This window comes from Pollicipes pollicipes, unplaced genomic scaffold (assembly GCF_011947565.3).
Source record: "Pollicipes pollicipes isolate AB1234 unplaced genomic scaffold, Ppol_2.1 Scaffold_1600;HRSCAF=1878_pilon_pilon_pilon, whole genome shotgun sequence".
Lineage (NCBI taxonomy): Eukaryota > Metazoa > Arthropoda > Thecostraca > Pollicipedomorpha > Pollicipedidae > Pollicipes > Pollicipes pollicipes.
The window spans coordinates 17873565-17900410 of NW_023595962.1; the positions used below are offsets into that span (position 1 = coordinate 17873565).

General features: G+C 55.2%; 1 protein-coding gene across 1 annotated transcript; it reads left to right on the top strand.

Moving 5' to 3' along the window:
• Positions 1-7839: 7839 nt before the first annotated feature.
• LOC119111302 (uncharacterized) lies at positions 7840-25124 on the top strand. Its single transcript, XM_037235152.1, has 14 exons — positions 7840-7975; positions 12815-12921; positions 14368-14458; positions 14812-14949; positions 15361-15582; positions 16535-16942; positions 17688-17857; positions 18842-18961; positions 19678-19864; positions 20186-20487; positions 21162-21318; positions 21874-22017; positions 22234-22437; positions 23569-25124. Exons 1-14 carry the CDS (start codon positions 7871-7873, stop codon positions 23722-23724), a joined length of 2511 nt encoding a protein of 836 aa, XP_037091047.1. The 5' UTR covers positions 7840-7870; the 3' UTR covers positions 23725-25124.
• The last annotated feature ends 1722 nt before the right edge of the window (positions 25125-26846 follow it).

Below are 26846 nucleotides of genomic sequence, written 5' to 3' on the forward strand. Positions count from 1 at the left end.
CACACTTTTGCCCACAAAGTAATGAAGGTCTTTAAACAGAACTGGCACACTGACAGTACACCTTGCTTTTTGCCAAACAAGAAAACAAAGAGCCTTGAAGATTTTGGTGCTTAAAGACCGGGCAACAAGAGCAAGAGATGATTTGATAACTGTATTCTGAGGTGTCCCATAGAACTTCTGGGTGCTGATACTCTTCATCTGAAAAGGATGGAAAATGGTTCAGGAAAAAACAAGCATTAAATGAACATCACTCAGTCACTCTGTACCACATGAGCTGTGAGATGAAAATGGTAGTCATGTTTATGGTCATGCAGGAGAGCAACTGAAATGCGGTGGAACATGCAATTGACTTGGCATTAAGCTCTGTCCATTATAACATCATTGAAAAGAATGAAGTTGATAAAATTGAAGGAATTAAGAAATGAATAGTGTTTGTCATCAATAAAATCCAACAGAGTGAAAACTGGAAATGTCACAACACATGGTGATACTTTTGCCATGATACACATGATACCTGCTTTTAATTGTCTTTAAAAAATTGGAAGTTCCCATGGATAATCAAACACCAACATAGGTTTGTGTACTGGCCAGAAGAAATGTAGCATTCGGTTGGGTTGGGAAATGCAAGCCTGACACAAGGCTCAGAAGCATGATCATTACAAGGACATTCAGTGGGCAATACTCCCTCAAAAGAGACCAACTTCATCCTACTGCAATGTAGCATCCAGCAAAATGTCAACATACATTGTACAGTGGTACCAAAGGTGCTCAAATGAATAAGGCCTTGTCAAACAGCTGAATGAGGTCAACAATGCAGTCAGCAAGAGGCATCCACTGAATGGCATGGAGGTAAGATCAATGTGCAGACTGTTTGGTGCATGGGTGTGCCAGCATAGCCCAGACCACGCTGGGCTGAAGTTCCTGATGTTTTGTTTGCATATGATCACCATCACAGCATTATGATTTCTTCAGCATTTCTATCAGACTTACTTCCCGCATGGCGAGGTCAGAATTCTGAGGGTTTTTGTAGGTGCTGATACCATGGGAAACTTGTGCTAGAAACCTTAGGCTGCATAGTATTGATACTTTTGTCAAACCTGTTAAAAACACTTCCATGCAGTATGCAAAATTATAATTCATGAACATTCATTGCTTATTGGAGGCCATTAACAATGAACAGGCAACAGCTGAATCCCTGTCATTGCTCCTGCATATAAGTGTGCTGCTTCTGAAGCCCAAAGTCAGGTTCAAAAGGATTCAGATGTGTAGACCCTAGAATAATGTACAAGATCAATTTAGTTTTAGATGTGGGCATGGCCAGAAAGTGCTGGAATGTAGATTGTTGCCATGCGTGTTGGTATTATGATCAGGTGATGTATGTTGCAAATCAGACATTGCTAGCCTTTATGGTGTAAGCAAATGAAACACTCTCAATGTATGCACATGTTCGTTAATGCAGGCATACAGATATGCTGTTAGGTGTGAGATCCAATTGAGGCTTAAAAGAAATTCTCAGTTTTGTTTTGTTCGCAAAGACCTTGGTTCACCAAACTAACTGATCTAACCTCATGCAAATCCACGGTAAGTATACCATGTTTTCACCCGTGAAAAAAATGACGAGGAAGATTGGATGATGCATCAGGGTATCGAAGGAGCATTCATGTGTGAAACAATACGCACCTTTCACCCATCTTCGCCAGACACGTCCTTCCTTGCTGCTGAAAAACCATGTCCACACCTCCAACGCGCGAAGCCGGAGCGGCGGCAACGTTATACAGGACGCACAAAGCACCCGCCGTTTCAGCGCCAATTATTAGCAACGTCTGTCGCAGGCGCGCCATAATCGTATTAAATGCTGGGAATATATAAACGTCTTGATAATTATTTTCTTTCCTTATGCGCCCCAATGTCCGCAGGTATACAGTGTTTGAACCGTAACGGTTCTTCCAAGACTGACCAACAGCCTATTCCACAGGCCAGTCTTGCATGCTTGCAGGAATGCGAGGATCATGCCCCCCCCCCCCCTAGTTTCGACACATATGTGCCAGGTGCTCAAGTTTATGGAATGGTATATCTTCGTAAAACCAATGTGTAAAACTCCTGGATTTCTAGACATCATGTGATCTTATGCTGATGATGAACAGCCTTCATTATCACAGATGGTGCCGGTTAAGCGAGTATACTAAGCGTTGTCACAAGCGGACCCATTGTCACAAGCGGACCCATTGGTCGTGGCTATCGCCTTCGCTTTAAAGCATGGGTAACTTTCACGATATATGCCAATGGCATTTTGCTGTTGTCGTTTGACCGGTACCGTCTCGCATGTTGAATGACAGCTGTTTTCAGCGTGGCAACTCATAAGACTGACTAGCGACGTGGCTTATTCATTGTAACGACTGATATGATTGTCCCTATTGATTGTGCGCTTCGACATTTTATCCTAAAAGTCTCTTTTGGCCTCTTAAAACGCATTAGCTCATCCCAGTGTCGCACTTCATGTAGGCGTCAGCAGACTGCGAACTGCCAACGGCATGCGTCGAAACACGCTGTCCGAACCCCACTTCCCGGAGAACCTGCCGCCGGCTTGCTACTTCCTGGAGCTGCCGGCTGCCGGAACCCCACTTCCCGGAGAAACTGCCACTGGCTTGCTACTTCCTAAAGCTGCCGGCTGCCGGAACCCCACTTCCCGGAGAACCTGCCACTGGCTTGCTACTTCCTAAAGCTGCCGGCTGCCCGGAACCCCACTTCCCGGAGAACCTGCCGCCGGCTTGCTACTTCCTAGAGCTGCCGGCTGCGGGAAGCCCACTTCCCGGAGAAACTGCCGCTGGGTTGCTACTTCCTAAAGCTGCCGGCCGGTGGACAAATACTCGCTAACGTCAGAGAAATGCCGTACATGGGCTCTGCCACGAGTCGGGTTTCCATCCGCTCTGTTCAGTGCGATGACGTCACTGGTGCCAAGACTTCCATACGGCGCGGCCCAGCGACGGGGCGTAACGCTGCGGAGCGGCTGGAACATCGGGAATATTTGTACAGACCATGAACAAACCGATGGGCGGCGCGTGTAGATGACCAGCGAGCCGGTTACGCATAATTTGATGGCGAGTATGGTGATGGACTCCGTAAGCCCATGCGTCTAACCCATGTAACCCATGTAAGCCCATGCGGCTAAGATGTAATGCCTTGAGAAGTGGCAACGTCCACACCATAAATATACGAGAAACAACGGCCGGAACGTCGGTCTCTCTTCATATCGATAGTGAACAGGAAGTTGTCAGCGGGGTGTGCACGTGATCAGCGAGGCAATCGCCTGGAACTGTGAGCGGGGCGTGTGCGTGACCAGCGAGGCAATCGCGTGGAACTGTGAGCGGGGCGTGTGCGTGACCAGCGAGGCAATCGCGTGGAACTGTGAGCGGGGCGTGTGCGTGACCAGCGAGGCAATCGCGTGGAACTGTGAGCGGGGCGTGTGCGTGACCAGCGAGGCAATCGCGTGGAACTGTGAGCGGGGCGTGTGCGTGACCAGCGAGGCAATCGCGTGGAACTGCGAGCGGGGCGTGTGCGTGACCAGCGAGGCAATCGCGTGGAACTGCGAGCGGGGCGTTCGCGTGACCAGCGAGCCAATTGCGTGGAACTGCGAGCGGGGCGTGCGCGTGACCAGCGAGGCAATCGCGTGGAACCGTGAGCGGGGCTTGCGCGTGACCAGCGAGGCAATCGCGTGGAACTGTGAGCGGGGCTTGCGCGTGACCAGCGAGGCAATCGCGTGGAACTGTGAGCGGGACGTGCGCGTGACCAGCAAGGCAATCGCGTGGAACTGTGAGCGGGATGTGCGCGGCATGTGGGTATCGTCGGCATGGGGTGCTAGACGTCCGCGAGGGAAATAAGACGGAAGGTCGTTCGTGAAGATGCCGAAGAGGATAGCGCCGACCAAGGATCCCTGGGGACGCCGTGAGTCTGCGGAAAGGAAATGCGACCCCCCCTTAACTAAAGACCAGCAAGGTAGCTCTCAAACCACCTCGGATCAATGCCATACCACTGCAGCTTTGTCGACGCCATGATCGATTTTTCTAAAGCACGGCTGAGATCAACGGAGGTGGCGGCGACGATGCAACCCACGTCGATCCGACGTCCCACCGCCCCACGGCGTCGACCGGGGCGTCCCCTGTTCAATGACAATAAACCGCAATGTCCTGGTGAAAAATGTCTTCTTGCAGAAATTGGGGAGTGTCAAGAAGGAGAAGAGTTGTTTCAGTGAAATATATTTAAATGGAGTTCGATGTGAAGTGGGATGTAGTCTTAATAATGAGTAGCAGGATGTGCTAATTGCGGGTATCAATGCGTGGTGGTTAAAATGCAACCAGCTGCAGACCGAGCCCGGCGGAACCAAGCACGGACCAAGCATGGCATATCTGGCGGACATCTGACGCATCTGGCGTACAAGACAACTTCAGCAGACAACAGACTCGCCACACTCGCCACCCACTCGCACCATTAGCGGGGGTACAACCACGGATGCAAGACCGCGCAAACTCAAAGTGCATTGTAGTGGCTTGCCGGCTAAGGTTGCGACGTGCATCGTCATCCTCGTCGCCAAATTTACGCAATCGGCTCGCTGGCCACATGCATCCGCCACAAACAGGTTGCTCGTTATGGTTACGAAGACAGCCCGATGTTCCTGCAGCCCTATTGCGAATAAGTCTCGTGAACGCGTCTTCAATCTTCATGTCATTGCATTGTGATCGTCTTCCACATCGGCCTACAAAGCACATCATGGTGTTCCCCACACATATCTCCATAGTCTGTTGGCTGGTCACGTGACCTCCGCTATCGGCATTGACATTATCTGTACGAATATGTCGATACTGCGGCTGACCCTCAGCATTACGTCTGGCGTCTAGCGCATCTCCACGCGACACGCGGCTACCTCGTGCTGAGCTCGCCCGGTCTTTCCCGCTCTCGTGCCAAGGGCTGCCCACTGAATACTGTTTTCCAGTGGCTCCTCCGTACTGGTTACTGAGCAACGGGCACACGGCTGTGGCTCTAACAGGCCCATTCCTGAAAGGGACTAAACCCGCGTAATTCAGGCATGCGGAAGTGCTCGCTCAAGAGTCGTGACGTAGGCGGCCTTGCCAGGCAGCTCTGCACGGACGAGACTCCCGCAGTTTGAGAACCCCACGCGACATGCGCGTTATCTTCTACTCCATCTGACGTCACGCGGGTGGATTCTCCGGGCCCGTCTTTTGTGCAGCTGCTTTCGAACGGGAGCGTCAGTCGACTCCCGGAGCGCTAGTAGACTCCTGGAGCGTCAGTCGACTCCTGGAGCGTCAGTCGACTCCTGGAGCGTCAGTCGACTCCTGGAGCGTTAGTCGACTCCCGGAGCGCTAGTAGACTCCTGGAGCGTCAGTCGACTCCTGGAGCGTTAGTCGACTCCCGGAGCGCTAGTAGACTCCTGGAGCGTCAGTCGACTCCTGGAGCGTCAGTCGACTCCCGGAGCGCTAGTAGACTCCTGGAGCGTCAGTCGACTCCTGGAGCGTCAGTAGACTCCTGGAGCGTCAGTCGACTCCTGGAGCGTCAGTCGACTCCTGGAGCGTCAGTCGACTCCTGGAGCGTCAGTCGACTCCTGGAGCGTTAGTCGACTCCCGGAGCGCTAGTAGACTCCTGGAGCGTCAGTCGACTCCTGGAGCGTCAGTCGACTCCCGGAGCGCTAGTAGACTCCTGGAGCGTCAGTCGACTCCTGGAGCGTCAGTCGTAGCCTGAAGCGTCAATCGACTCCTGTCGTTCTGACGAGCCCAGACTCGCTGTTTTAGAGCGATCCCGATGCACTGCTCACATCCCCGATGCACTGTGGGTGTCATTACCCCCCTACCCCTCCTCGACCAATGGAGGAGCGAGGATCGGCGCGGTCACTGGTAACCGCGTCACGGATCACCCACCGGCAGCCGGCTGGGGGTCGGATGGCACCTCGTGCAGCCTGGCGGGGCTGGGGGCGGTTAGCTGTCCGACGTCCTTGCCGCATGCAAACGACCGTGGCTTTGGGCACGGCAGCCTGGCGAGGTTGCCGCGCGGCCCTAGCTCTGGACGCGGCAGCTGTCTGGTTATACGAACAGACTAGGTTAGAACGGGTGAGATCCGCGGTGCTGGTGGTGCATGGACAGGCGATTCAGGCCCCACGGCGCAGCCATGCGTGTGCGTGATTTGTGCGTGCATCAGTTAGCACTCGTACGCGGTCATTGGCACCAGGCCCAGGCCGCACCGCTCCGGGGCGAGGCCTGTTAGACAGGTGACGGTGCCCTGGCTGAATGGCGTGTATCTGCAGCGTCCGTCCATGTGTGCTGGCAGCAGGGCCGCTCCATGGTGTACTCGTGGTAATGTCCATGGGTCTCACTTGCCTGACTTTCACCGAGCTGTCAGTCGAATTCTGTCACGCTAGTGTCGATGAACCCGACACCAAAACATAGATTGATTGTTTGTCTTCGGCCTGCTGACCATTTTTGTTCGAGACCGGGGTGATTTGGAGCTGTTCTGCCAATGCCCTGTGGATTATGCTGCATTGTGTGCTAACAGCAAATACTCGCTCTCAGTGCAATGCAGTCGTCAATAAAAATGGTCTGGGTCGAGGGCACTAGACTGGGTCTGGGTATGAGGCTCTAGCCTAGGTCTGGGTCTGGGATACTATCAAATGGTTTGGGTCTGGGTCTTGGGCCGTAGCCAATGGTCTGGGGCACTAGCCTGGGCCTGGTTCTGGGCCACTAGCCTGGGTCCGGGTCTGGGCCACTAGCCTGAGTCCGGGTCTGGGGCACTAGCCTGGATCTGGGTCTGGGGCACTAGCCAATGGCCTGGGTCTGGGGCGCTAGCCTGGGTCTGGGTCTTGGTCTGGGGCACTAGCAAATCTCCGCCGGGTATGGTACATACACGACACACCGCTGGGATGTTGGTCTCGCATTACACGGAGAGTGTGGCTTAGAAGAGCGTTTCCAACCTTTTTGGGACGGATTGACCCTGCAGATGGGTTTAATTGTGATCTACCCTGGAACTAAACAGCATAACTCAATTAACATACGTCGTGCATAAGCTTGTCTATTGCTGTGAGCATGAACAAATTAAGAATGATCGGATGGCTACGCATGCGCCAGCTTGTTACTTCTGTGGTATATGCTAGTCGCCAGAATCACGAAATGCTCGACCCTGAGGTGCTCACTGGCTGCGATTTGCGGGCACCAGATAAGCAGCGCAGTCGGTGCTTCCTGAAGGTAAAGTCATCGCCACAGGCTATGATTTCCGTGCTGGAGGCATAACCGTGGGTTGTTGATTTGCCCCTGACGTCTGTCCGCAGAGGAAATGCGCGAGATTCTGGAGCGGCTGGACGTGCATGAGAGCACGCTGGTCATCAGGGGAGCGGGCAAGCACGGTACCGGTCAGTGGAGCGCGCGTTGGACCGATGAGAGCTGCGGCGCGACGCACGCAGAGACGTAGTCAGCTGTGTGTCACCTCCCTGCTGTTCCCCTGCTGTACCCCCTGCTGTCTCGCTCCTGTCTTCCCTGTCCCCCTGCTGTAACCCCTGCTGTCTCCCTCCTGTCTTCCCTGTCTCCCCGCTGTCTCCCTGCTGTCTCCCTGCCGTCTCCCTCCTGTCTTTCTACTATCGCATGGCTCTGAGGTGATGCGCATCTGCCCCTCCCTCTTGCCAGAGCAGCGCTGCAGGAGTTGCCCGCGCTTATTATGCACGGATGGCATTTGTTTCACGCGTTTTATATCAAACATGCTTCGCTGGAATTCGCGCATGAAAATTGCACCAGACGGCGTCAGAGAGGGTGCATTCTTCTTGTTTGACGCCTCGGATCGCTTCACTGTTGCCCCGTCCACAGAATTCCGGGAGGCGATGGTGGACAAGGGTGACTCGGAGGCAGCAGTGCTGAGCGGCAAGAAGGACATCTTTCGGCGCCTCAGGGACCTCAACTGCTCGCGCGACACGGACAAGCTACAGGTAACGTCACACAGTTGGGTAGTGGGGCCAAAGATCACGTGACACGATTTCGCGGAATTGACTCCGATCCGATCAAAGATCACGTGACTGACACGTGACTCCGATCCGTCTGCGCCCTGGCCGGACTGGCGTGAGCCGTTCGCTGGCGACCACGCGGCGGGACATTGGCAATTAAATGGTAACCCGCCAAAAATGTGTTATTTATTCCATTACACAAAATAACTGTCCCGAGAAGCTGTCGACCATCAAACTGTCTGGTGATCGTCGATTGCGTGCTGTAGGGTTTTAAATGCGGCCTGGGGGCTGGCGCGCCGTTCTCAGCGCTCTGCACCGTCAACGACTGGCAGCAGATGCTCGCCGCGCGGACCTAGCGCCACGCCGATCGGGCCGTTCTCAGCGCTCTGCACCGTCAACGACTGGCGGCAGATGCTCGCCGCGCGGACCTAGCGCCACGCCGATCGGGCCGTTCTCAGCGCTCTGCACCGTCAACGACTGGCGGCAGATGCTCGCCGCGCGGACCTAGCGCCACGCCGATCGGGCCGCTCTCAGACAGCCGCTGTTACTGGGAGGCCGCCGTTGGGCGAGTTACCAGCACTGAGACGCCGTAATCGGGCGAGTTACCAGCGCTGAGACGCCGTAATCGGGCGAGTTACCAGCGCTGAGACGTCGTAATCGGACGAGTTGCCAATGCCGAGACGCCGCCATCGGACGAGTTACTAGCGCTGAGACGCCGCCATCGGACGAGTTACCAGTGCGAGGAGTATTCGCGATACGGAAGCTGGAGTAGACAAGATTGTGCATTTGATAGGGATGGATAACGATTGGCACCACGTGAACGGCGCATTCGACGCGCGCTGAAGCCCAAACCATCGTCATTGTCAATATGGAAGACGACAGCTGGAGATCGCTCACTATCCACAGGCGTTGCAACAGAGCCCAGTGCACCACTGAAGGCTATAGCGCCTTCGACGGCAGCGTCGCCACAGCTCCGGCTTCACCAGCAGCGATAGCCACTCAATAAACAGCCTCATCGCCAGCTTCCACTCAACTGCAGCAGCTCCAACAGCATCTGCCACACCACCGGCCATGACGTCAGTCTCGGCTCAAGCTCTGCAGACTCCAGTTCTACAGGCTCGAGCTGTGTCACAACCGTCTTGATCAAGTTCAAGGACGGCACCGATAGAGCTCCACATCAACGTCGTGACCAGTCTCCCGTGCTGGTGCAGCTATCGAAGGTAAGTTGAGGTCACTCATGTGTGGTGTGCTGCCTGCATTCAGACGGAAGCCACTTACTGGGCCATTTATTAGATCGTGAGGGATTCTGTCCCTAAGACAATGAACAGCCGAACTGCCGACCCTAAAGACAATGAACAGCCAAACTGCCGACTCTGAAGGCAATGAGCAGCCAAACAGCCGACTCTGAAGGTAATGAACACCTGGACTGCCGACTCTGAAGGCAATGAGCAGCCGAACTGCCGACTCTGAAGGCAATGAGCAGCCTAACTGCTGACTCTGAAGGCAATGAGCAGCCGAACTGCCGACTCTGAAGGCAATGAGCAGCCGAACTGCCGACTCTGAAGGCAATGAACAGCCGAACTCTTCCGTCGTGTTATTTTTCAACCAGAACGACTTGGGCAAACGTCAGCGAGATCCGACAGCAGCTGTTCGGACCACCATGCCATGCAGCCTACCATGGGTAAGCTGGTGAACGTGTCGGAGGCCAGGCGCCCGACGTCCGTCGACTGTAAATGTTCAACATGGTACCTTCTCCCCGAAGATCACAAACTAGGCATGACTTTGTGCCGTACTGTGTCAAGCGGCTGGTCCACAGCTGAAAGACCATACTGTATAGTCAAACTTGTCCTCACCCATGCTGGAAGACCACACTAAGTAGTCAAACTTGTCCTCGCCCATCTCCTCCAGTTTGTGACAACGCATGTAGTCAGATCCAGAGCTCTGCTTGGAAGTTGAAATTAAAGTAACCCTTGAAACTCCCCAAAAGGCGCCTTTTCCCACCTTGGGTGTGTTATGACTGCACGCCAATATTCCTATAGGTGGGGCCACCACGGCGGTATCTGATCCGCTTCAGCGCCACGTTAAGAACAGTCAGACGTCTAGCCTTACCACGATTGGTGTCGAAACCTCATGGGATTAAGCTTACACAACAGCATTTTCGAGCTGAAGACGTGCACTACAAGCAAAACTAGGCAGTAGCCATGGAAAACAAAATGGACCCACCGGCTGCCATGCTATTCATGCGTCACATAGAACCTCATGCTATTGGCTCTCTTAGACCTGTTTTTCATGCGATATATGCTTGATCTTGCTAGAGTGTGAGCACGAGGGGGAGTGGGAAGGGGCAGAGTTTCTGCCGGTTTCAATACTGTAAACTTGCTCCATCATCCATAAGTTTTCAAGCAAACGTCAGGATGAACACGGCGCTATCCCGTTTTTAGGGGCCCTCTTGACACGCTCGAGAAACAATGCTCACATCTCTGAAGTTTACGTGAAAGAAATACGCTCTGGCATAACCTGACATATTCATCCACACATCCAAGTGGTGTGAGAATTACCACTCCGACAAATAAGCTCTGCCGAGCTGTTCATGTGTCAGCCGCAGGCCATCAGCCGCAGCGGAGACCGTGCCGGACATTAACACGCGTCCGGGTGGCCGGCTAGATACCCTTCGCTCGGGTGGGGAGTCAGTTTGACCCTCCTGAGATCTCAGAGACTAAGAGAGCTAGAAACACCAAATTCACAGGGTGTTGGCTTGTATCTGAACACATGTCGAATTTTGAGGCTCCTAGGTCGTGACCTTAGGGTCGAATAAGGTCAAACAGTGTCGATCTCCAGGTTGTTCTGTTATGTCCCCCAGAACCTAGATCGCTGTTTTAAGCAGAAAGTCACATGATCATTAAAGGTTAGTGCCCTTTTTTACCTTTCGAAGGTCATGTTGACCAGAATCATACGAGACTGCTTTGAGGTTTGCCTTTGAATATGCGACAGAGATTACGCTAGGGAGTATGTTCCTAAAACGCAATGTTGACCTGGGTCGTTTTGGGTCAGTGACCTCTTCTGACCTTTCAAAAGTGCACGGAAGATGTGTAATACGGCTCCTGCTATCAATAAATTCGAAATGAGCACCAGAAACTGCCTCACTCAGCAAGCTTTAAAGTAATAAAACAGACAAGCATTGACCTTCAAAACTGCCCTCAGGTCAGTGGGATTTGTTCATTCAATTGTTATGCCTGAGAAAGTATTTCAGAGATAAATGGTTTCGTTTCACACTCCGTTGTTGGACCAGATTGAACGATTCCCTAGAAATGGACCTCACGGAATCCATGGCCTGACTTTGGCCTGCGATAAGTAAGCGACCTTACAAGGTACATCTAAATTTTTTACCAAACGGCCCGCTATTCAACTTTCCACAGCTACGCAGAATTTGGACAACGGCGCTGCGTCGTGTGAAAGCCATTCTGGAAAAACCTTCGGGGGTCAATTTGACCCCCTACCCGATTGCGTGTTAATGCAAAAACGGCAGACATCCTGCAGGCTAACCCCTATCTTCTTAAAACAAATCATAAACCAACGTTCCAGCAAAGGGCATCCAACAAGAACATATGGTGTACCTCACGTTGCCCTGCACCGACAGCTAGCTATGCCAAGGTCGACAAATCTTTTAAAAATAGTGACTGAGAATACACAGTGGTCTGGACCATCCAGGCACACAGCACGTATGGGTGCTGACTTGCGCAGACCAACGTGTCCATCAGACGGGGCAGGTGCGTCCCATGCATTTGTCAGGACTTGCTCCACCAACAGTCCAGTGTGTGTATCCATGCTCGCTGTGTACGGCTGGCTACACAGAGTATATTCGTCCGGTGCGTGAACGGGTTTTTGACCATCGCCGCGTGGTTCTCAGCAAGCATGCCAACAACCCGGTTGGGCTTCCTTTTTATGACCCATCACGGATTTATTGTGTTTCCTGACAAGCCAACATGGGGAAACTGTTGTGCGTGTGTCTTTGGCACGTAGAATAGCCACCGGATTGCCAACGGAGTCCGCGAGTCATTAACGGCCGTGAATACAGCGAGGATGTCCCGGAGGGTGACAGGGTGATCAATTCCGTGCCATCCTGGCGCTTGATCAGCCGCCGCCACGGAATCTTGCTGACGAGTACCGGTGACGATCCCTGCAAGCGTCAAGGGCATATCAAGGGCACTTAAAAACACGACTTTTATGCGTGATCTCCAACGTTCCATCAATAAAAACAGCAGCCGCTGGCCCCGATAAGGATAGCAATAACACCCGCTCTGAATGTACCTCAGCACACCACTCCTGTACGTCCTCGACTGCCCTTTTGTGTCCATTTGCCATGACTCGTAACTTTCATGTCGTCCCATCTTTAATTTTCTTGGTTCGCCATATTTCTGTCATTAAGGGTCCCGTTGTTTACAATGTAAGATATGCTTGCAAGGGTAAGGCGGACTACTTTGATCGAATGCTTCGGTTAAAAAACTGTTCAATGACGTGTCTTCATAAGCGTTCCATGTTCCGGATTCTTATTAGGCCTTGGATTGTATGCAATTCTATACAAATCATGTTTGTGCATATGGGCAAAATATACGGTATATCTGTATCAATTGAGATTAAAACCTGGTTTATAGTTCACCATTGAGCATGGACTTTCAAACCCACCTGAAGAGTCATGTCTGCCGATATGTGGTGAATTTGCAGCTTATTTGTTGTGTTTCATTCAGGTTTGAGACGAGGTCAGGAGCATACTGGGTGAGGCAGTCGCTGTGTTTGTGCTGACGGTTGTTGGTGACGTGCCTCCAGGCGCTGTGGTGCGAGACACACCACCTGCTGTCGGACCCGAGCTGGGCAGAGCTGCTGCGTGAGAAGAACCACTGCCAGCGAGTGGGAAGTGGCGCTGGAACCATGCAGTGGGTGTTCTCTACATGTCTCTGGAAATGATAGCAGCCCTGGCCCTGACGCCAGCTGCCGGGGTGCCCATGGTCCTAACGCCAGCTTAAAGGGTACCAATGGTCCTGACGCCAGCTCTCAGGGTACCAATGGTCCTGACGCCAGCTGCCAAGGTGCCAATGGTCCTGACGCTAGCTTAAAGGGTACCAATGGTCCTGACGCTAGCTTAAAGGGTACCAATTATTTGCTCGCGCTTTCGACGGAGCTGGAATTTGGGTGCGCCCCAAAATCTGGTGTGCGTCGCCACTGAGTGTAACGATGGCCAGAATTTCAGGCGATGTCTTGTCGCCGCCGCTCGTTGCTGAAGGGTCTCGGGAGGGTGACATCAGCACATAGTGTGGGGTAACATCAGCTGGCATGCAGGGTCTCAGAAGGTTGACATCAGCACATAGTGCGGGATAGCATCACCTGGCAGGCAGGGTCTCGGGAGGGTGACATCAGCACATAGTGCGGGGTAGCCTCTCGCTCACGCTCTGTTGTGACCGTTCAGTGAAGGCACTGCTCACGGCCGCGCTCCTCTGTCAAGCGTCCCTAGCTTGTTCTGTTTTCAAATTAACCAGTGCTTGTGTTCGTGTGTTTGTCAGATGGCTGAGCAGGCCTGTGCGCCTTTAGATGTCCGCCCCTCACTCCCACCGTCATCGCTCATATTCTGGGGTGTCCACAGAAGCTGTTGTTCCGAGTACAGGGAGCTGGGGACCAGGGCTCTTCATGGCATGGATATCAATCTGGATTGGAACGGACGTGGTTGTAGTTGACGATCGTGGCGTGATTGAGACGACTCGGAAACGGATAGATTATGGTTCGGTTGACTTCGAGCATTGAGCAACTGAGTCCGCCCGGCGGCTCAGTTGGTTGGAGCGCCTGCCTTCCGATCCACCCACCTGTTCCGGGTGGGTTCGAGGCGCTTTAGACCTTCTCTTTGTGTCCTTGGCAGGTATGGCCTGCGGCCGGTGGTAGCGGCTGCGCCAAAGATCAGTTGACGTGGGCAGGGCGAACCATGCAGAACATCGCGGGACGTTCAACTTCCACCACCAAATGTTGCCGTTGCCCTGGAATTCTGGGTTCGGGTGCTAGGTGTCAGGGCTCACACAACAAACATTGATCAGCGTGAGCTCTGATCCAAAAGTGCGGCCATTCAAAAGGTTCGGTTGAAATCTTAAAAGCAAATTTGCCGTCTTGTGTCAGTGGGTACAGGATTTTTGAAAAGGCCAACAAGAGAAATGTCAAGTAATATGACGGATTTTTTTCCCGATTTGACCCCAGCTGCGGATGGGGTTGAGCATCTGGCTTTGGTGTTGACATTCCATGCATCCCGCAGAACCAGTGCTAGAACTCTCACGATAAGTGGGATGGTCGGTTCCGTCCGCTCCTCTCGTCTCTTCACCTGCGACCCTGTCTGCCCGCAGGACGGACGCCCTGTCTGCCCAATGCCTCTGCCGCACCCGCTTCTCCTGCTGGTTTCACGTATGGGCCATCATCTCCGGCATTTTCCTTTTGGTACGACATCCTCTTCTGTTTGTTTGCGTGGCAGGCGTTGTGGCCGGAGAGTCGTCGAAGCTCTGTGAGCGCCATGGACATGGGCGCCCGGACAGTGCTGGGACGAGTCTGCGGCACTTAAGCCTCAGGTGTGCATGGAGGCCACGCGATGTGAGGTGTTAACTTCGAACATGCCACCCCCTTGAGCTGCCCTCGGCCTCGTAAATACGGCTATTTAATTTGGCGTCCTAGCTGCGGCTCCAAGTCTGTGCTCGCTTGTCACGCCTCGGGTGCCTGCATTATGCACGTAATTGTAGAAATATTTGTGGAAAACCCCAGTGTCGCGGTGACGTATAATTCTGTTTTCTTTCCAGATTTTCGCCACTCGCTGGATTTGCAGCAATGCATGGAGCGCTATCCGATGGTGCTGTCGCCTACCGGCGTACTGCAGACTCTCCAGCACCATGAAGGCCGTGCATTATGTGAACTATGGCATGGACAAGAAATCGTGGGTGAGGCGCACGCGAGAATGCATCTTCAGAACATCGCATGAACAAAGCACGCCTTTTGGTATTTACGATTTCGTCGGCATTACAGCTTGTGGCGTACATTGCATAATCTCGAAACTTGCTAGCCACGCGTTGGACGCAACTACCAGTGACCACCGAGTCCCAAAACGAACATGGTTCGCCCGTAATCCAGCGCTGCTAGGTACGAGGAAGGAATTCCAAAATGTCTCTGTTGTTTTGCCGTGGTAACATCGAGAGGTCAGTTAGCACGGGGCCAAAAAGTCTTCTCGGACATTGTGCCCATTTCCATTCCTATCCGGCTATTACGCCCCTGAGCGAGCCCGCTGGTTGACATTCGCCGCCGCCGTGTTCTGCTGCCCTCCTAATGCCGCTGGTGCTGCCCTCCTGCGGCAGGACTCGCGGTCGGCCTGCTCGGAGCAGATCAAGTCGACCATAGAGCTGAGCCTGAGTCAGCTGTTCAGCCGGTGTGACGTCTCGCTGCTGATGGTGGGCAGTCTGAGCTCTCGGCTGGGCAAGTCGCTGTGCGCCCGTCCGGAGGCGGAGGACTCGCTACAGGAGTACCGGCTGACGCGGCCGGTGCTCGGCGCAGACGCCGATTTCATGGTGGTGCTGCAGGTGAGGGCAGGAGCACCGGCGCGCCAGTGGCCGCACACGGCCTGAGGTACAGCCTGGTACCTAGGGGTGAAACCACCGCCGCGCTCTAATGAGGAGACACACCGCCCTGAGGTGTGTTGTGTCTCACCCCTGTGACCTGAGACGTAGTGTGTTTTACCCATGTGACCTGAGCTATGGTGTATCTCGCCATTGTGACCTGACTTGTGTTGTGTCTCACCCCTGTAACCTGAGTTGTGGTGTGTCTTACCCTTGCAACCTGAGGTGTGGTGTGTCCTACCCTTGTGACCTGTGTTGTGATATGTCTCACCCATGTGACCTGAGGTGTGGTGTGTCTTACCCTTGTGACCTGAGGTGTGGTGTGTCTTACCCTTGTGACCTGTGTTGTGATATGTCTCACCCATGTGACCTGAGGTGTGGTGTGTCTTACCTTTGTGACCTGAGGTGTGGTGTGTCTCACCCCTGAGACCTGAGGTGTGTTGCGTCTCACCCATGTGACCTGAGGTGTAGTGTGTCTTACCCATGGGACCTAGGCTATCGTGTATCACGCCCTTTTGACCTGACTTGTGTTGTGTCTTATCCCGTAACCTGAGTTGTGGTGTGTCTTACCCTTGTGATCTGAGGTGTGGTGTGTCTTACTCCTGTGACCTGATGTGTGGTATGTCCACCTCCTCGGACCTGAGTTGTAGCATATGTTCTGACCATGGTCGCAGGTGGTGTGACCTCACATCTGTGGCCTGTCATTAAATGTAACGTCACGAACCTGTAACCTGCGACCTCTCCCTAAATTTGTGACATGTGGGACCAGTGGCCACGCGTTCCGAGGTGCGTCCTCCGGACCACTGACGGTCCCCAGGTGTGTCTTTGGTGATCTCCGACCCGTCTCCAGGTGTGTCCTCTGTGACCTGTGACCGGTCCCCAGGTGTGACCTCTGTGACCTGTGACTCATCCCCAGGTGCCCGTGGCGCCGGCCGACGCCGGCGGTCGCCAGCTCTCCTGGCATGACTTGGAGGGCGTCTCGCCGTACCACACCATCTCGTTCAGCGGGTTCCCACAGCCTCATCCGGCCCCCTTCATGCCCGCGGCACGGACCTGCGGCGGCGCGTCAGCCCGCGGGGCCACGCCTCGCGATCCGCCGGGGCTGGAGGTGATGGAGCGCGCCGCCGGTCCAAGGCGCGCCGACCCCCGGCTGCTCTCTCGCCAGTGCTCGATCGACTACACGCTGCCCGAGCTGGATGAGGACGAGCCGCCGCCGCTGGCCGAGCCCCGGGAGGCGGGCGAGCAGTGTGAGATGCTGGTGCGGCCGCCGCCAGAGGGCGCCATCGAGCCACAGGCCATGCAAAGGTCGGCCAGCTGCAGCACGGTGAGAGAGCCAGGCGGCCTGCGCGGCCGGCGGCATTGGTGGTCAGCGTGCCTTGGCTTGGGCGGAGGGCACAGGTTGAGGTAGCATGTGGGTAGCAGGTGGGAGGGTACAGGTTAAGGTAGCATGTGGGTAGTAGGTGGGAGGGCACAGGTTGAGGTAGCATGTGGGTAGTAGGTGGAAGGGCGCAGGTTGAGGCAGCACGTGGGTGGTAGGATGGAGAGCACAGGTTGAGGTAGTAGGCGGGTGGTAGGTGGGAGGACACAGGTTGAGGTAGTAGGTGGGTGGTTGGCGGGAGGGTGCAGAATGCTGTATGGCAGGCTAGACACTTATCACATGAACTCTGACTAAAATGCTTACCGTCTTAATGTTTGTTCGTTGTGAGCTGTTCTTTTTTTCCAGAAAAATGGTTACGTCACGGTTTTTTATTGTTTTGTTTTTTACTGTCAACCTATCTCACCGCATGAGTGACCGAGTGAAGGCTTTTAATGGGCCTCCCCAGGGTCCTTCTTGGGCAGTCCCTGAACCATCCCCAGACCACCGTCGTCGGGCCGTCCGTGGGCTGTCCCTGGACCACCATACGCATGTACAAGAGTTCTCTGGCGCCGAGAAGTCCAGGTCCACTGCCGGTGCGGTCTGTCTGGACTGTCCAGGTCCGCTGCCGTTGCGATCTGTCTGGACCGTCCCCTCCACTGCCGGTGCGGTCGGTCTGGACTGTCCCGTCCACTGTCGGTGCTGCTGTCGGCAGGTCCGGCTGCGGCGGCAGCTGACAACGCTGGAGGTGACCAACAGCGCCGCCACGCCGCCGGGCTTCGCTCGCGTGCAGCTGCTGCTGGAGCGGGTGCTGCCCGAGGACCGACGTTGGTGGCAGGAGCGGCTCAGCGAGACGAGCGGCGACGGCGCCGTCTACCTCTCCAGGTGGGCAGCTACGGCCCAGCCATCGATTTGGGGAGGCTGAGCGGTGACTCAAGCGAATGGCCAAGAAATGGAGCAGGGATGGTCAAGGAACGGGGATGGCCAAATGATAGTCAATGAATGTTCGAGGAATGATCCAGGAATCGTCACGGAAAGGCAATACATGGTCGAGAATGGTTAAGGAAATGTCGAAGAACAGTGTAGGAATGCTCAAGGAATGGTCCAGGGATTGGCCGGAATTGATCCAGGGATGGGGCAAGGAGGGTGTTCGGGTGGGTCCGGAGGATCTGGGGAGGGATAAGGGACGGGACGCTAAATTGCCTTAGTAATCGGCGCGCCCTAAAACCCCAATCAACAACAAAGCATGGACGGTTTGTGGGCGGTCCAGGCAGGGTCCGGTGGCTGCTGATCTAGGGACGGTTAGGAGACAACCTAGGTAGGGACAGCCGGGAAGGAGTTGGCGCCGGCGCCAGATGTGAGAATCAACTCCAGATGGCGCTCCACCCCGGGTGTCAGCCATGAGGAACGAGCTGACCCCACCCGCCTGTCAGAGCTGACCCCGCCGGCCTGTCAGAGCTGACCCCAACGGCCTGTCAGGGCTCACCCCGCCGGCCTGTCAGAGCTGACCCCAACGGCCTGTCAGAGCTGACCCTGCCGGCCTGTCAGAGCTGACCCCAACGGCCTGTCAGAGCTGACCCCACCGGCCTGTCAGAGCTGACCCCGCCGGCCTGTCAGAGCCGACTCCGCCCGCCTGCCGGAGCTGAACCCGCTCGCCTGTCAGAGCTGACCCCAACGGCATGCCAGAGCTGACCCCAACGGCCTGTCATAGCTGACCCCGTTGGCCTGCCGGAGCTAACCCCGCCGGCCTGTCAGAGCTGACCCCAACGACTTGTCAGAGCTGACCCCAACGGCCTGTCATAGCTGACCCCGCCGGCCTGTCAGAGCTGACCCCGCCGGCCTGTCAGAGCTGACCTCTAGCCGTTTCAGCCTGAAGGCACGCCGCCTGATGGAGGAGATGTTCGGCTCGCTACAGCTCGCCATAGAACAGGACCGCAGCAACATGTCCATCGTGGACAGCTGTCTGGCGGACTACCGAGGCGTGCCCAGGTACGCGGACGACTGCTGGCCGAATGGTTAGCGCCGCCGGCTCCCACCCGACGGTCTGGGTTCAGGCTCTGGTTATGCCCACTGCACTAGCTGGACTTTATCTACCGGGCTTGATTTTGAACCTGTCCCTTGTCATGACGCATCGTTCTGTCCCGCTGTTCCCAGCGGCTCATCAGTTTCCTGCCATGGTGAGCCAAAGACCTCCTTCCTATGCCGTCTGTAGTAAAAACTGTCTTGGGCCGTGCTACGTGATGTCGATAGTGTATCTCCTGTTTGACACGTAGACAGTGACCAACAACCTTATTTCAACCACCATTAAAGCACGTAACCCATCCACATAATTTTTTGTTGACCAACGCTTGCTCCCATCCCCTACATTATACTTCTGCCGTCAAAGACGAGAACTACGCAATGAAACGGTCGTATGGTTGCGCTTTCATTCGGCTACTTAAGCCATGGCCTAGCATTGTCTCGCCGCTTCACAGTTGGGCGGTGCCAAAGAGTCGGATTTCTTCACCTGATGGTGTGGACAACGCTAATGGGAATTGTACCATGAAAATAAACCCCATAACACCTGGCCTTATTCCCGTACGGCGGAGGACGCTCGACGAAAATGCATCGTCGTAAACGCAACGACCCTTTGACCTTGAACGCGCCGAGTCCGGGCGCCCCAGCGCCGCCAGCGGGTAGTGCTAACCCCGGGCCTGGCGTTACAGCTACGAGAAAGAGGTGCGGGCACGAGGTCCTGCCATCATGCTGAAGCTGACCCAGCGCGATGACCGTGCGTTCGCCCGGCTGACCTGTCTCCAGAACAGCTGCTGCTACTGGCTGTGCCTCTGCTTCGTCGTCGTCATGCTCATCCCGTTCTCACTCTGGATCTTCCTCACGGGAGGATCTTGGCCGGTAAGATGCGGTTTTTAGAAAGTTGTTGCCGCTGTGCGTTGGCGCGGGACGAGCTGATCGGTTACGTGCCTAATTGGGTACCTTTTGTTTTTTAGTATCAAGCCAAGTGTTTCGTTCTTGACACATTTAGGTACATATACACGGGTAATGGCATGGTGTTTTGCCATATGACAAGCCTTGTGCCTGCATCTCCATGAACTTCGCGATGCGATGCCGATGGTAGCAGACGGTAGCAGGTGGTAGCATATGGCACATGGAAACAGGGCGGGACGAGCTTCGCCCGCCGTCACCGAAGACGTTAGTTCCGTCTCCGGCCGCCAGGTGCGCAAGTGTATCGGCGGTGCCTGCTGCTCCATCTACTACTGCGTGACGCTGCTGCTGCCGATGGTGCTGGTGCTACCGGTCACGATGCTGGTGCTGATGCTGTCTGGGCCAGGCCAGCCGTCGGACAACGTGTACGTGGTCGCCATGATCGCCTACCTGGTCGTATCGGCCTGCTTCGCGTCCGTCTTCGTGTGCGTGTCGCAGTGCTTCTTCAAGCTGCCCACCATCTTCTACGGCGACTTTGTGACGGCACTCGTCTGTCCTGTCTGGCCCATACAAGCACGCGAGTTCAAAACCAGGTCAGTGGACGCACATGGGTCACAGCGAGGCCAGCAGATTCGGAGATGTCGGTGCAGGGTTATTAGATGTGGGGAAGTTGGTGCAGGGGTATCAGATGCGGAGATGTCGGTGCAGGGGTATTAGATGTGGGGATGTTGGTGCAGGGGTATCAGATGTGGGGATGTTGGTGCAGGGGTACCAGATGTGGGGTTGTTGGTGCAGGGTATAGAAACGGTCCGGCAAGTATCCGACTCTTTGGCACTGTTTTCCTCCCAGGAAGAATAAGCTAGACTCCTTTAAAAACGAGTCTGCCTGCATCGGCGCAGAGATCATGCTTAACTGCCACAAAAAGCGAATGAGCCTAGGTTCAGTCGGCCTCCTGCCGCCTCAGGCGGAGGGGCGTAATTGTATTGCTGGATGCTCTGGGCGGTCTGGGTAGTCTGGGTAGTTTGGATAGTCTGGATGGTCTAGATAGTCTGGGCTCTCATGCGGTGATGTCGCTGGACGGTGATAAGTCGGATCATGGAGCATGCAGTGTGGGATGTGCAAACTCGTGGGGTGGGAGAGGGCGAGGGACGCTGCGGACCTCACCAGACCAGGGCGAGGGACGCTGCAGACCTCACCAGAACACGGCGAGGGACGCCGCCTCAGGCTGTTCACACGGTCGCGCTGACCGGCCTCCGCGCGCCCCCAGGACACGTCTGTGGCCGTCGCGCAACGTGGTGGACACGGTGGTGCGATGCGGCTGCCACCTGGTGCCCAAGTCTGCCATCACGTGCGCGTGTGTGGACGTGCGCGGGGAGGCGCCCTGCCAGGAGGCCCACCTGCTCTGGCGCTACTCCTTCTCACAGGTGAGAGCAGACGGCGGGTGCTGGTGGTGCCACTTGAGAGTGTCCCTGGGATGCTGCCCCCCCCCCCCCCACCCCCTCGCTCCGTGCTGCCATGCTGCCGACGCTCGTTCCGTGCTGTGGCGTTGTGTCTTCCCCTTCTCCGTTCCCAAGTGTCTATGAAAGCGTCAAGTGTTGGGCGCTGTGAGCAAATGCTCTGAAACTCTGCCCTGGCTGCTGCAGCGTAAACTGCAGTTGACTGATCAATGTGACGGGGTAACATATCATCAACTCAACCAGTCAATCAAACAAAAAAACAGTGTGATAGGTGGGACAATGTGAGAGACTCAACAACGTTATGGCTCAAAATGGTGAGGAACTCAACAATGTGAGTGAGGAGCTCAACATGTGAGGGCTCAAAAATGTGGGGGCCTCAACGCTGTGATAGACTCAGCAATGTGAGGGATTCAACAATGTGAGGGCTCAACAATGTGAGACACTATAATGTGAGACACTCAACAATGTGAGGGTCTCGCGGAGAACACGCAACAGATGAATAATTAGAGCTGTTGGCGCCAGGCGGAGGTCACCCTCAGCAAAAACATACCGGAGCACTACCGGCGGGCTTACCTGACGCTCAAGTGGCTTGTCAAGAAGTACATCATGCAGGCCGACTGCCCGACGACTGTCAACAACAGCAACTTCCGCTCCTACTACCTTAAGGTCGGCACAGCCGATGCGTCGTCGCTGGGGGCCTGAATATGTTGGCAGGGAGCTCGTTCAGAGGGCGCTGGTCGATGACTGAGTATTGCCACTGTGTCGCTGAAACTCGAGGGGAATGGCGGAAAGCTTCTCAATTTTAATTCAACTCTGCATTGGCGCTTAGCGTGTGCCGTTCAGATCCTCCTGCTGACCATTCCGACGTTGCACCGGCCCCAGACGGTGCTGTACTGGGAGCTGGATCAGGCCGGGGTGCTGGAGTGTACTGACGGCGTGGAGGAGGTGTTGCTGCATCGGCTGGCACTGCGGCTGCAGCGCTACATTCGGCAGCGCTACCTGTCGCACTTCTTCATCCCTGAGGTCAACTTGCTGCTCGAGCTGACAGACGTCGAGTTTGACAGGATCGACCGCCTGCTGAACCAGGTGAGCCCACTGCAGCAGGCGGGGTGGCGGCCCAGGTAGGAGGTAGGGTGCTGGACCCGGGTGAGGTGTGAGACCAGGGTGAGGTGAGATGTGAGACCGGGCAGGGTGTTGGGCCAGGTCACATATCAGACAAGGTATGGTGGTGATATGGTGGCTGCGCGTGATCAGTTGAGCGCGCTCAATAAAGTGAGCGTCTCCTTCTGGCTTAGCAATTACACCACAATATGCCCTGTACAGAGATCGAGTACAATCATGTTAAAACGTACTTGTATGCTACTAGACCAGGACTCCTAGACTACTCATACTCGTTTCGATACAGACATGCGGCGGAAATGTTACATCTATCTTTCCATTCTCCTGTTTATTCTACGAGGAATTGGTTTGTTATTACTCTACCATCTACACGCACAACGTTCCTCGGGAATGCACTTAACAACTCATTCGTGAATACGTCTGTGGGCCGTGAACAGGACACGTGAATACGTCTGTGGGCCGTGAACAGGACACGTGAATAAGTCTGTGAGCCGTGAACAGGACACGTGTTTACGTCTGTGGGCCGTGAACAGGACACGTGAATACGTCTGTGGGCCGTGAACAGGACACGTGTTTACGTGTGTGGGCCGTGAACAGGACACGTGAATACGTCTTTGAGCCGTGAACAGGACACGTGAATACGTCTGTGAGCCGCGAACAGGACACGTGAATATGTCTTTGAGCCGCGAACAGGACACGTGAATATGTCTGTGAGCCGCGAACAGGACACGTGAATATGTCTTTGAGCCATGCACAGGACACCGGACGGATCCGTCGAACAGCATCACACAACACACACTGCTGCCTTCGGCAGGAAACACTACAATACAGCTGATTTGCTCACAATCCCGATCTCGCGGTCACAGTTCAGGCGTGGCATTCCTGTCATTACCTGTACACGTATCATCTACATCTTTGTCTGCTGTATCCGCGCGTGGCGGTGCTTAGCGTCAGTTTTCGGCGGTCGCCGGGCTGATGTTGGTGCTGGTGCTGGTGCTGGTTCTGGTGCTGGTGATGCTGCGCTAAGCTGACGACGGAGCTGGCGCGCGCATGAGGACACTGAGAACGTCTGAGGACACTTGGCCGGTCCTCGCTCAGGTGCTGGAGAACCCGGCGCGGCTGATCAAGAGGCGAGAGCTGACGGTCACTTTCTACGCCATCGCGCTGTGCGAGAGCCTCTTCTGCACGCCGGGTCGGGACTACCGGAGCGAGCTCTGCTTCAACTACGCCTCCCGACTGCACCAAGTGTGGTGAGCTCGTCCAGCAGCGCTGTCTAACTGCACGGCACCTGGCGAGCTCGTCTGGCAACGCTGTCTGGCTGCGCTGCCCCTGGTGAGCTCGTCTGGCAGCGCTGTCTGACTGCACGGCACCTGGCGAGCTCGTCTGGCAATACCGGCGGACAGCACCACGTCTGACCACGTCATCTGTCGCGGATCGGCAGACTGCATCCGTTGAAGTCGTCTGGCAACACCGGCATCTGCGACGCATCATGGTCGCTCAGCTGACCTGCCCGCTCCAGACGTGTGATCCACCGCAGACCGCGCGAGCTGGCCGTGATCTCTGGCATCTGGACGACATTCTGGCCTGACCTGCCCGCTCCAGCCGCGTGATCCACCGCAGACCGCGCGAGCTGGCCGTGATCTCTGGCATCTGGACGACATTCTGGCCTGACCTGCCCGCTCCAGCCGCGTGATCCACCGCAGACCGCGCGAGCTGGCCGTGATCTCTGGCATCTGGACGACATTCTGGCCTGGCGTTTGTCCAGTGTGCTGATGGTTCCTTCCATTAAGATTAGTTGCAGCTGTTGTGTGGCCCAGATTTAGTGTAAATGCGGACGGCATTTTGAGCTGGTAGTACAAAACAGGAGCTTTCTGACAAAACGTCTTCGGAAACAGTAGCCGATATACGTTATAACGTGTATCATTGATGCTGTAACCACAGTGCACAACGCAGAATTTGACATTGTAAGCCCAGTGCACAACGCTGGACCTAGCGCGAGTCCACCATCCCAGCTCTCCTAGCCGTGTATCTGTCAAAACACGATCAAGCTGTTGTGCAATGAGAAGGCATCAGTGTCATGTGAAGCCTGTTTGACTCTCGCCTGGGTGTTCTGCACTCGCATTCGGTCGCCATGTGCGCGGCTGGTGCACGGCCGGTCTGAGCTATTAGCTTGGTGTTGTCAGCACCGAAGTGACCCGGCGTGGGGGCAGTGGTGCACCAGGCTGCGCGGCACGCGGGTGGTTTTATTGGTTTATTCTGGTCATGTTCTTGCGATTATGTGCAAGTTTAGCTTAGGTGAACGGTGTTCATCCGTGTCCCGTAGTCGTCTGCCTCCGCTGTGGCGCATACAGCGGCATGCTGACTGTGTGTCATTTGATGTGACATCCTCAAAGTGTTGCTGACTTGGTGCCCCGATGTTTTTCCTGTGGCAATGTCGTGGTCTATAGCACTGCCGCGAGCCTACTCGCACGCAGGGCAGTGCTTTAAACATGCCCGATTACACGGTATGCATAGATGCTTCCCCATGAGATGATATTACATTGCCAAAGTTCTGCTTAGGTTTGGGTGTGCTTTAGGCGTTATTTTAGGTAGCTAGTTGGTCTGTGTGTGGTGTGTGGGTTCGTGCGTTCCATGATATTGAGACCATCATACATTTTGCACTACCAGATATGACAGCGTTTTGTCGCGATGCAGATGGAGAGATGAACACCTGACTGAGTATCTTAGTCAGTGTCCTCAATGGAGAGATGAACACGTGGCTGGGTATCTTAGGCAGCGTCCTCAGTGTTGAGTGTTGGCTGGGGGCATATAGCGGCTGGGACGGCAGCGGCAGCAGCAGCAGCAGCAGCAGCAGCGGCAGCAGCAGCAGCAGCAGCAGCAGCAGCAGCAGCAGCAGCAGCAGCAGCAGCAGCAGCAGCAGCAGCAGCAGCAGCAGCAGTAGCGGTAGCAGTAGCAGTAGCAGTAGCAGCAGCAGCAGCAGCAGCAGCAGCAGCAGCAGCAGCAGCAGCAGGTGGTAGCGGTCTCCTGACAGTATGGGCTGACTGGTGTAAGCATATTGACGGAGATATATTTCTTCTAGTGCTCATGGAGCATTAAAAGGCAATCCAGTAAGGCATGTCGCCTATGATAGCCAAGTTTGATAAGCACGCTTACGCGCCAGCAGTTGCCGTGTGGCCATTTTCATCCACGCGGTCCACACAGCTCGGTGGTCTAGCCTCGACTCCCATATTTACGCGCCATCTGTCCGCGTTGCACAGCTAGCCAGAGGCGACGAATCGGAAGCTGTGACATGTGATGTCACCGCTGACGTCACAGATCACCAGTCGTACAGCACTTCCATCACAGTCTCTACGTTGCAAGAGGGACATTGACGGAGCAGGACAAAGCACGCTAAAGTGCCTGCCAAGCTGGCCGTCCACAGCCTATCATCACAATATTCGACTTCACCGAACGACACTAAGACACCGGCATCATAAGCCTCAGGCGCTGCCGACGCCGGGCGCGGGCTCGGATCAGGACCGAGCGCGGCAGATTGGACGCGTTCGGGCTCAAATTCGGGTTCGGATTCTCCAGGACCCGGCGCTGTTCCAGCTCTGACACGGGAGCGGCAGGTGCTACCACAGGCCCGCCGCCGATGGGACTTGGGGCCCAGTACGTCATCTCAGTGCAGCTCGCGACGCCCCAGCAGCCATAGCGCGTCCGACTGTGGTCCGTGTGATGGGCACACAAGCCCATTAAACAGCGTAACTGTCACCTTGACACTCATCCCTTCCAACACTCTAGTATGTAGTCAGTTCCATCCATCGACCCGCTAGCCGCAGACGTGACCTACATTGCATCACCGGGCTCTACAAACCTCTACTGAGTCCCCTGGTCCGCAGACATGACTCATACCGCATCACCGGCCCTGCAAACCTATTCTCCGGCTTTACAAACCTCTATTGGGTTCTCTGGTCCGCAGACGTGACGCACACTGCATCACCGGGTTCTATAAACCTCTGCTGAGTCGCCTGGCCTGCAGACGTGGTCCACACTGCGTCACCGACTCTACACACCTCTACTGAGTCTCCCGGTCCTCAAACGTGACCCACACCGTATCACCGGCCCTACAAACCTCCACTGAGTCCCCTGGTCACCATGCCGTTTTCGAGACCATTGCCCCCCTTTCTATGGCATGGACCATGCTCGCTCTGCGTAAGTCCAGACGGTTATGCAGCGGCGACGAATGGAAAGCTCAGCCGGTGACCGTGCATTGGTGGCGCGAGAGGGGGGGGGGGCGTGTCCCGACACTGGAACAGCAGCTGGACCACCTTCGCCGCTACCCAGCCGTGCGAGCCACCACACTGCTGCTGAAATGATTGCACACAACACTCAGC

Coding starts and splice junctions, on each gene's coding strand:
- LOC119111302 (XM_037235152.1), top strand. CDS start 7,871: ATGGTGGACAAGGGTGACTCGGAGGCAGCAGTGCTGAGCGGCAAGAAG. Junction 21,319..21,873: donor GGCGCTACTCCTTCTCACAG/GTGAGAGCAGAC, acceptor TGTTGGCGCCAG/GCGGAGGTCACCCTCAGCAA. Junction 22,018..22,233: donor TCCGCTCCTACTACCTTAAG/GTCGGCACAGCC, acceptor CACCGGCCCCAG/ACGGTGCTGTACTGGGAGCT.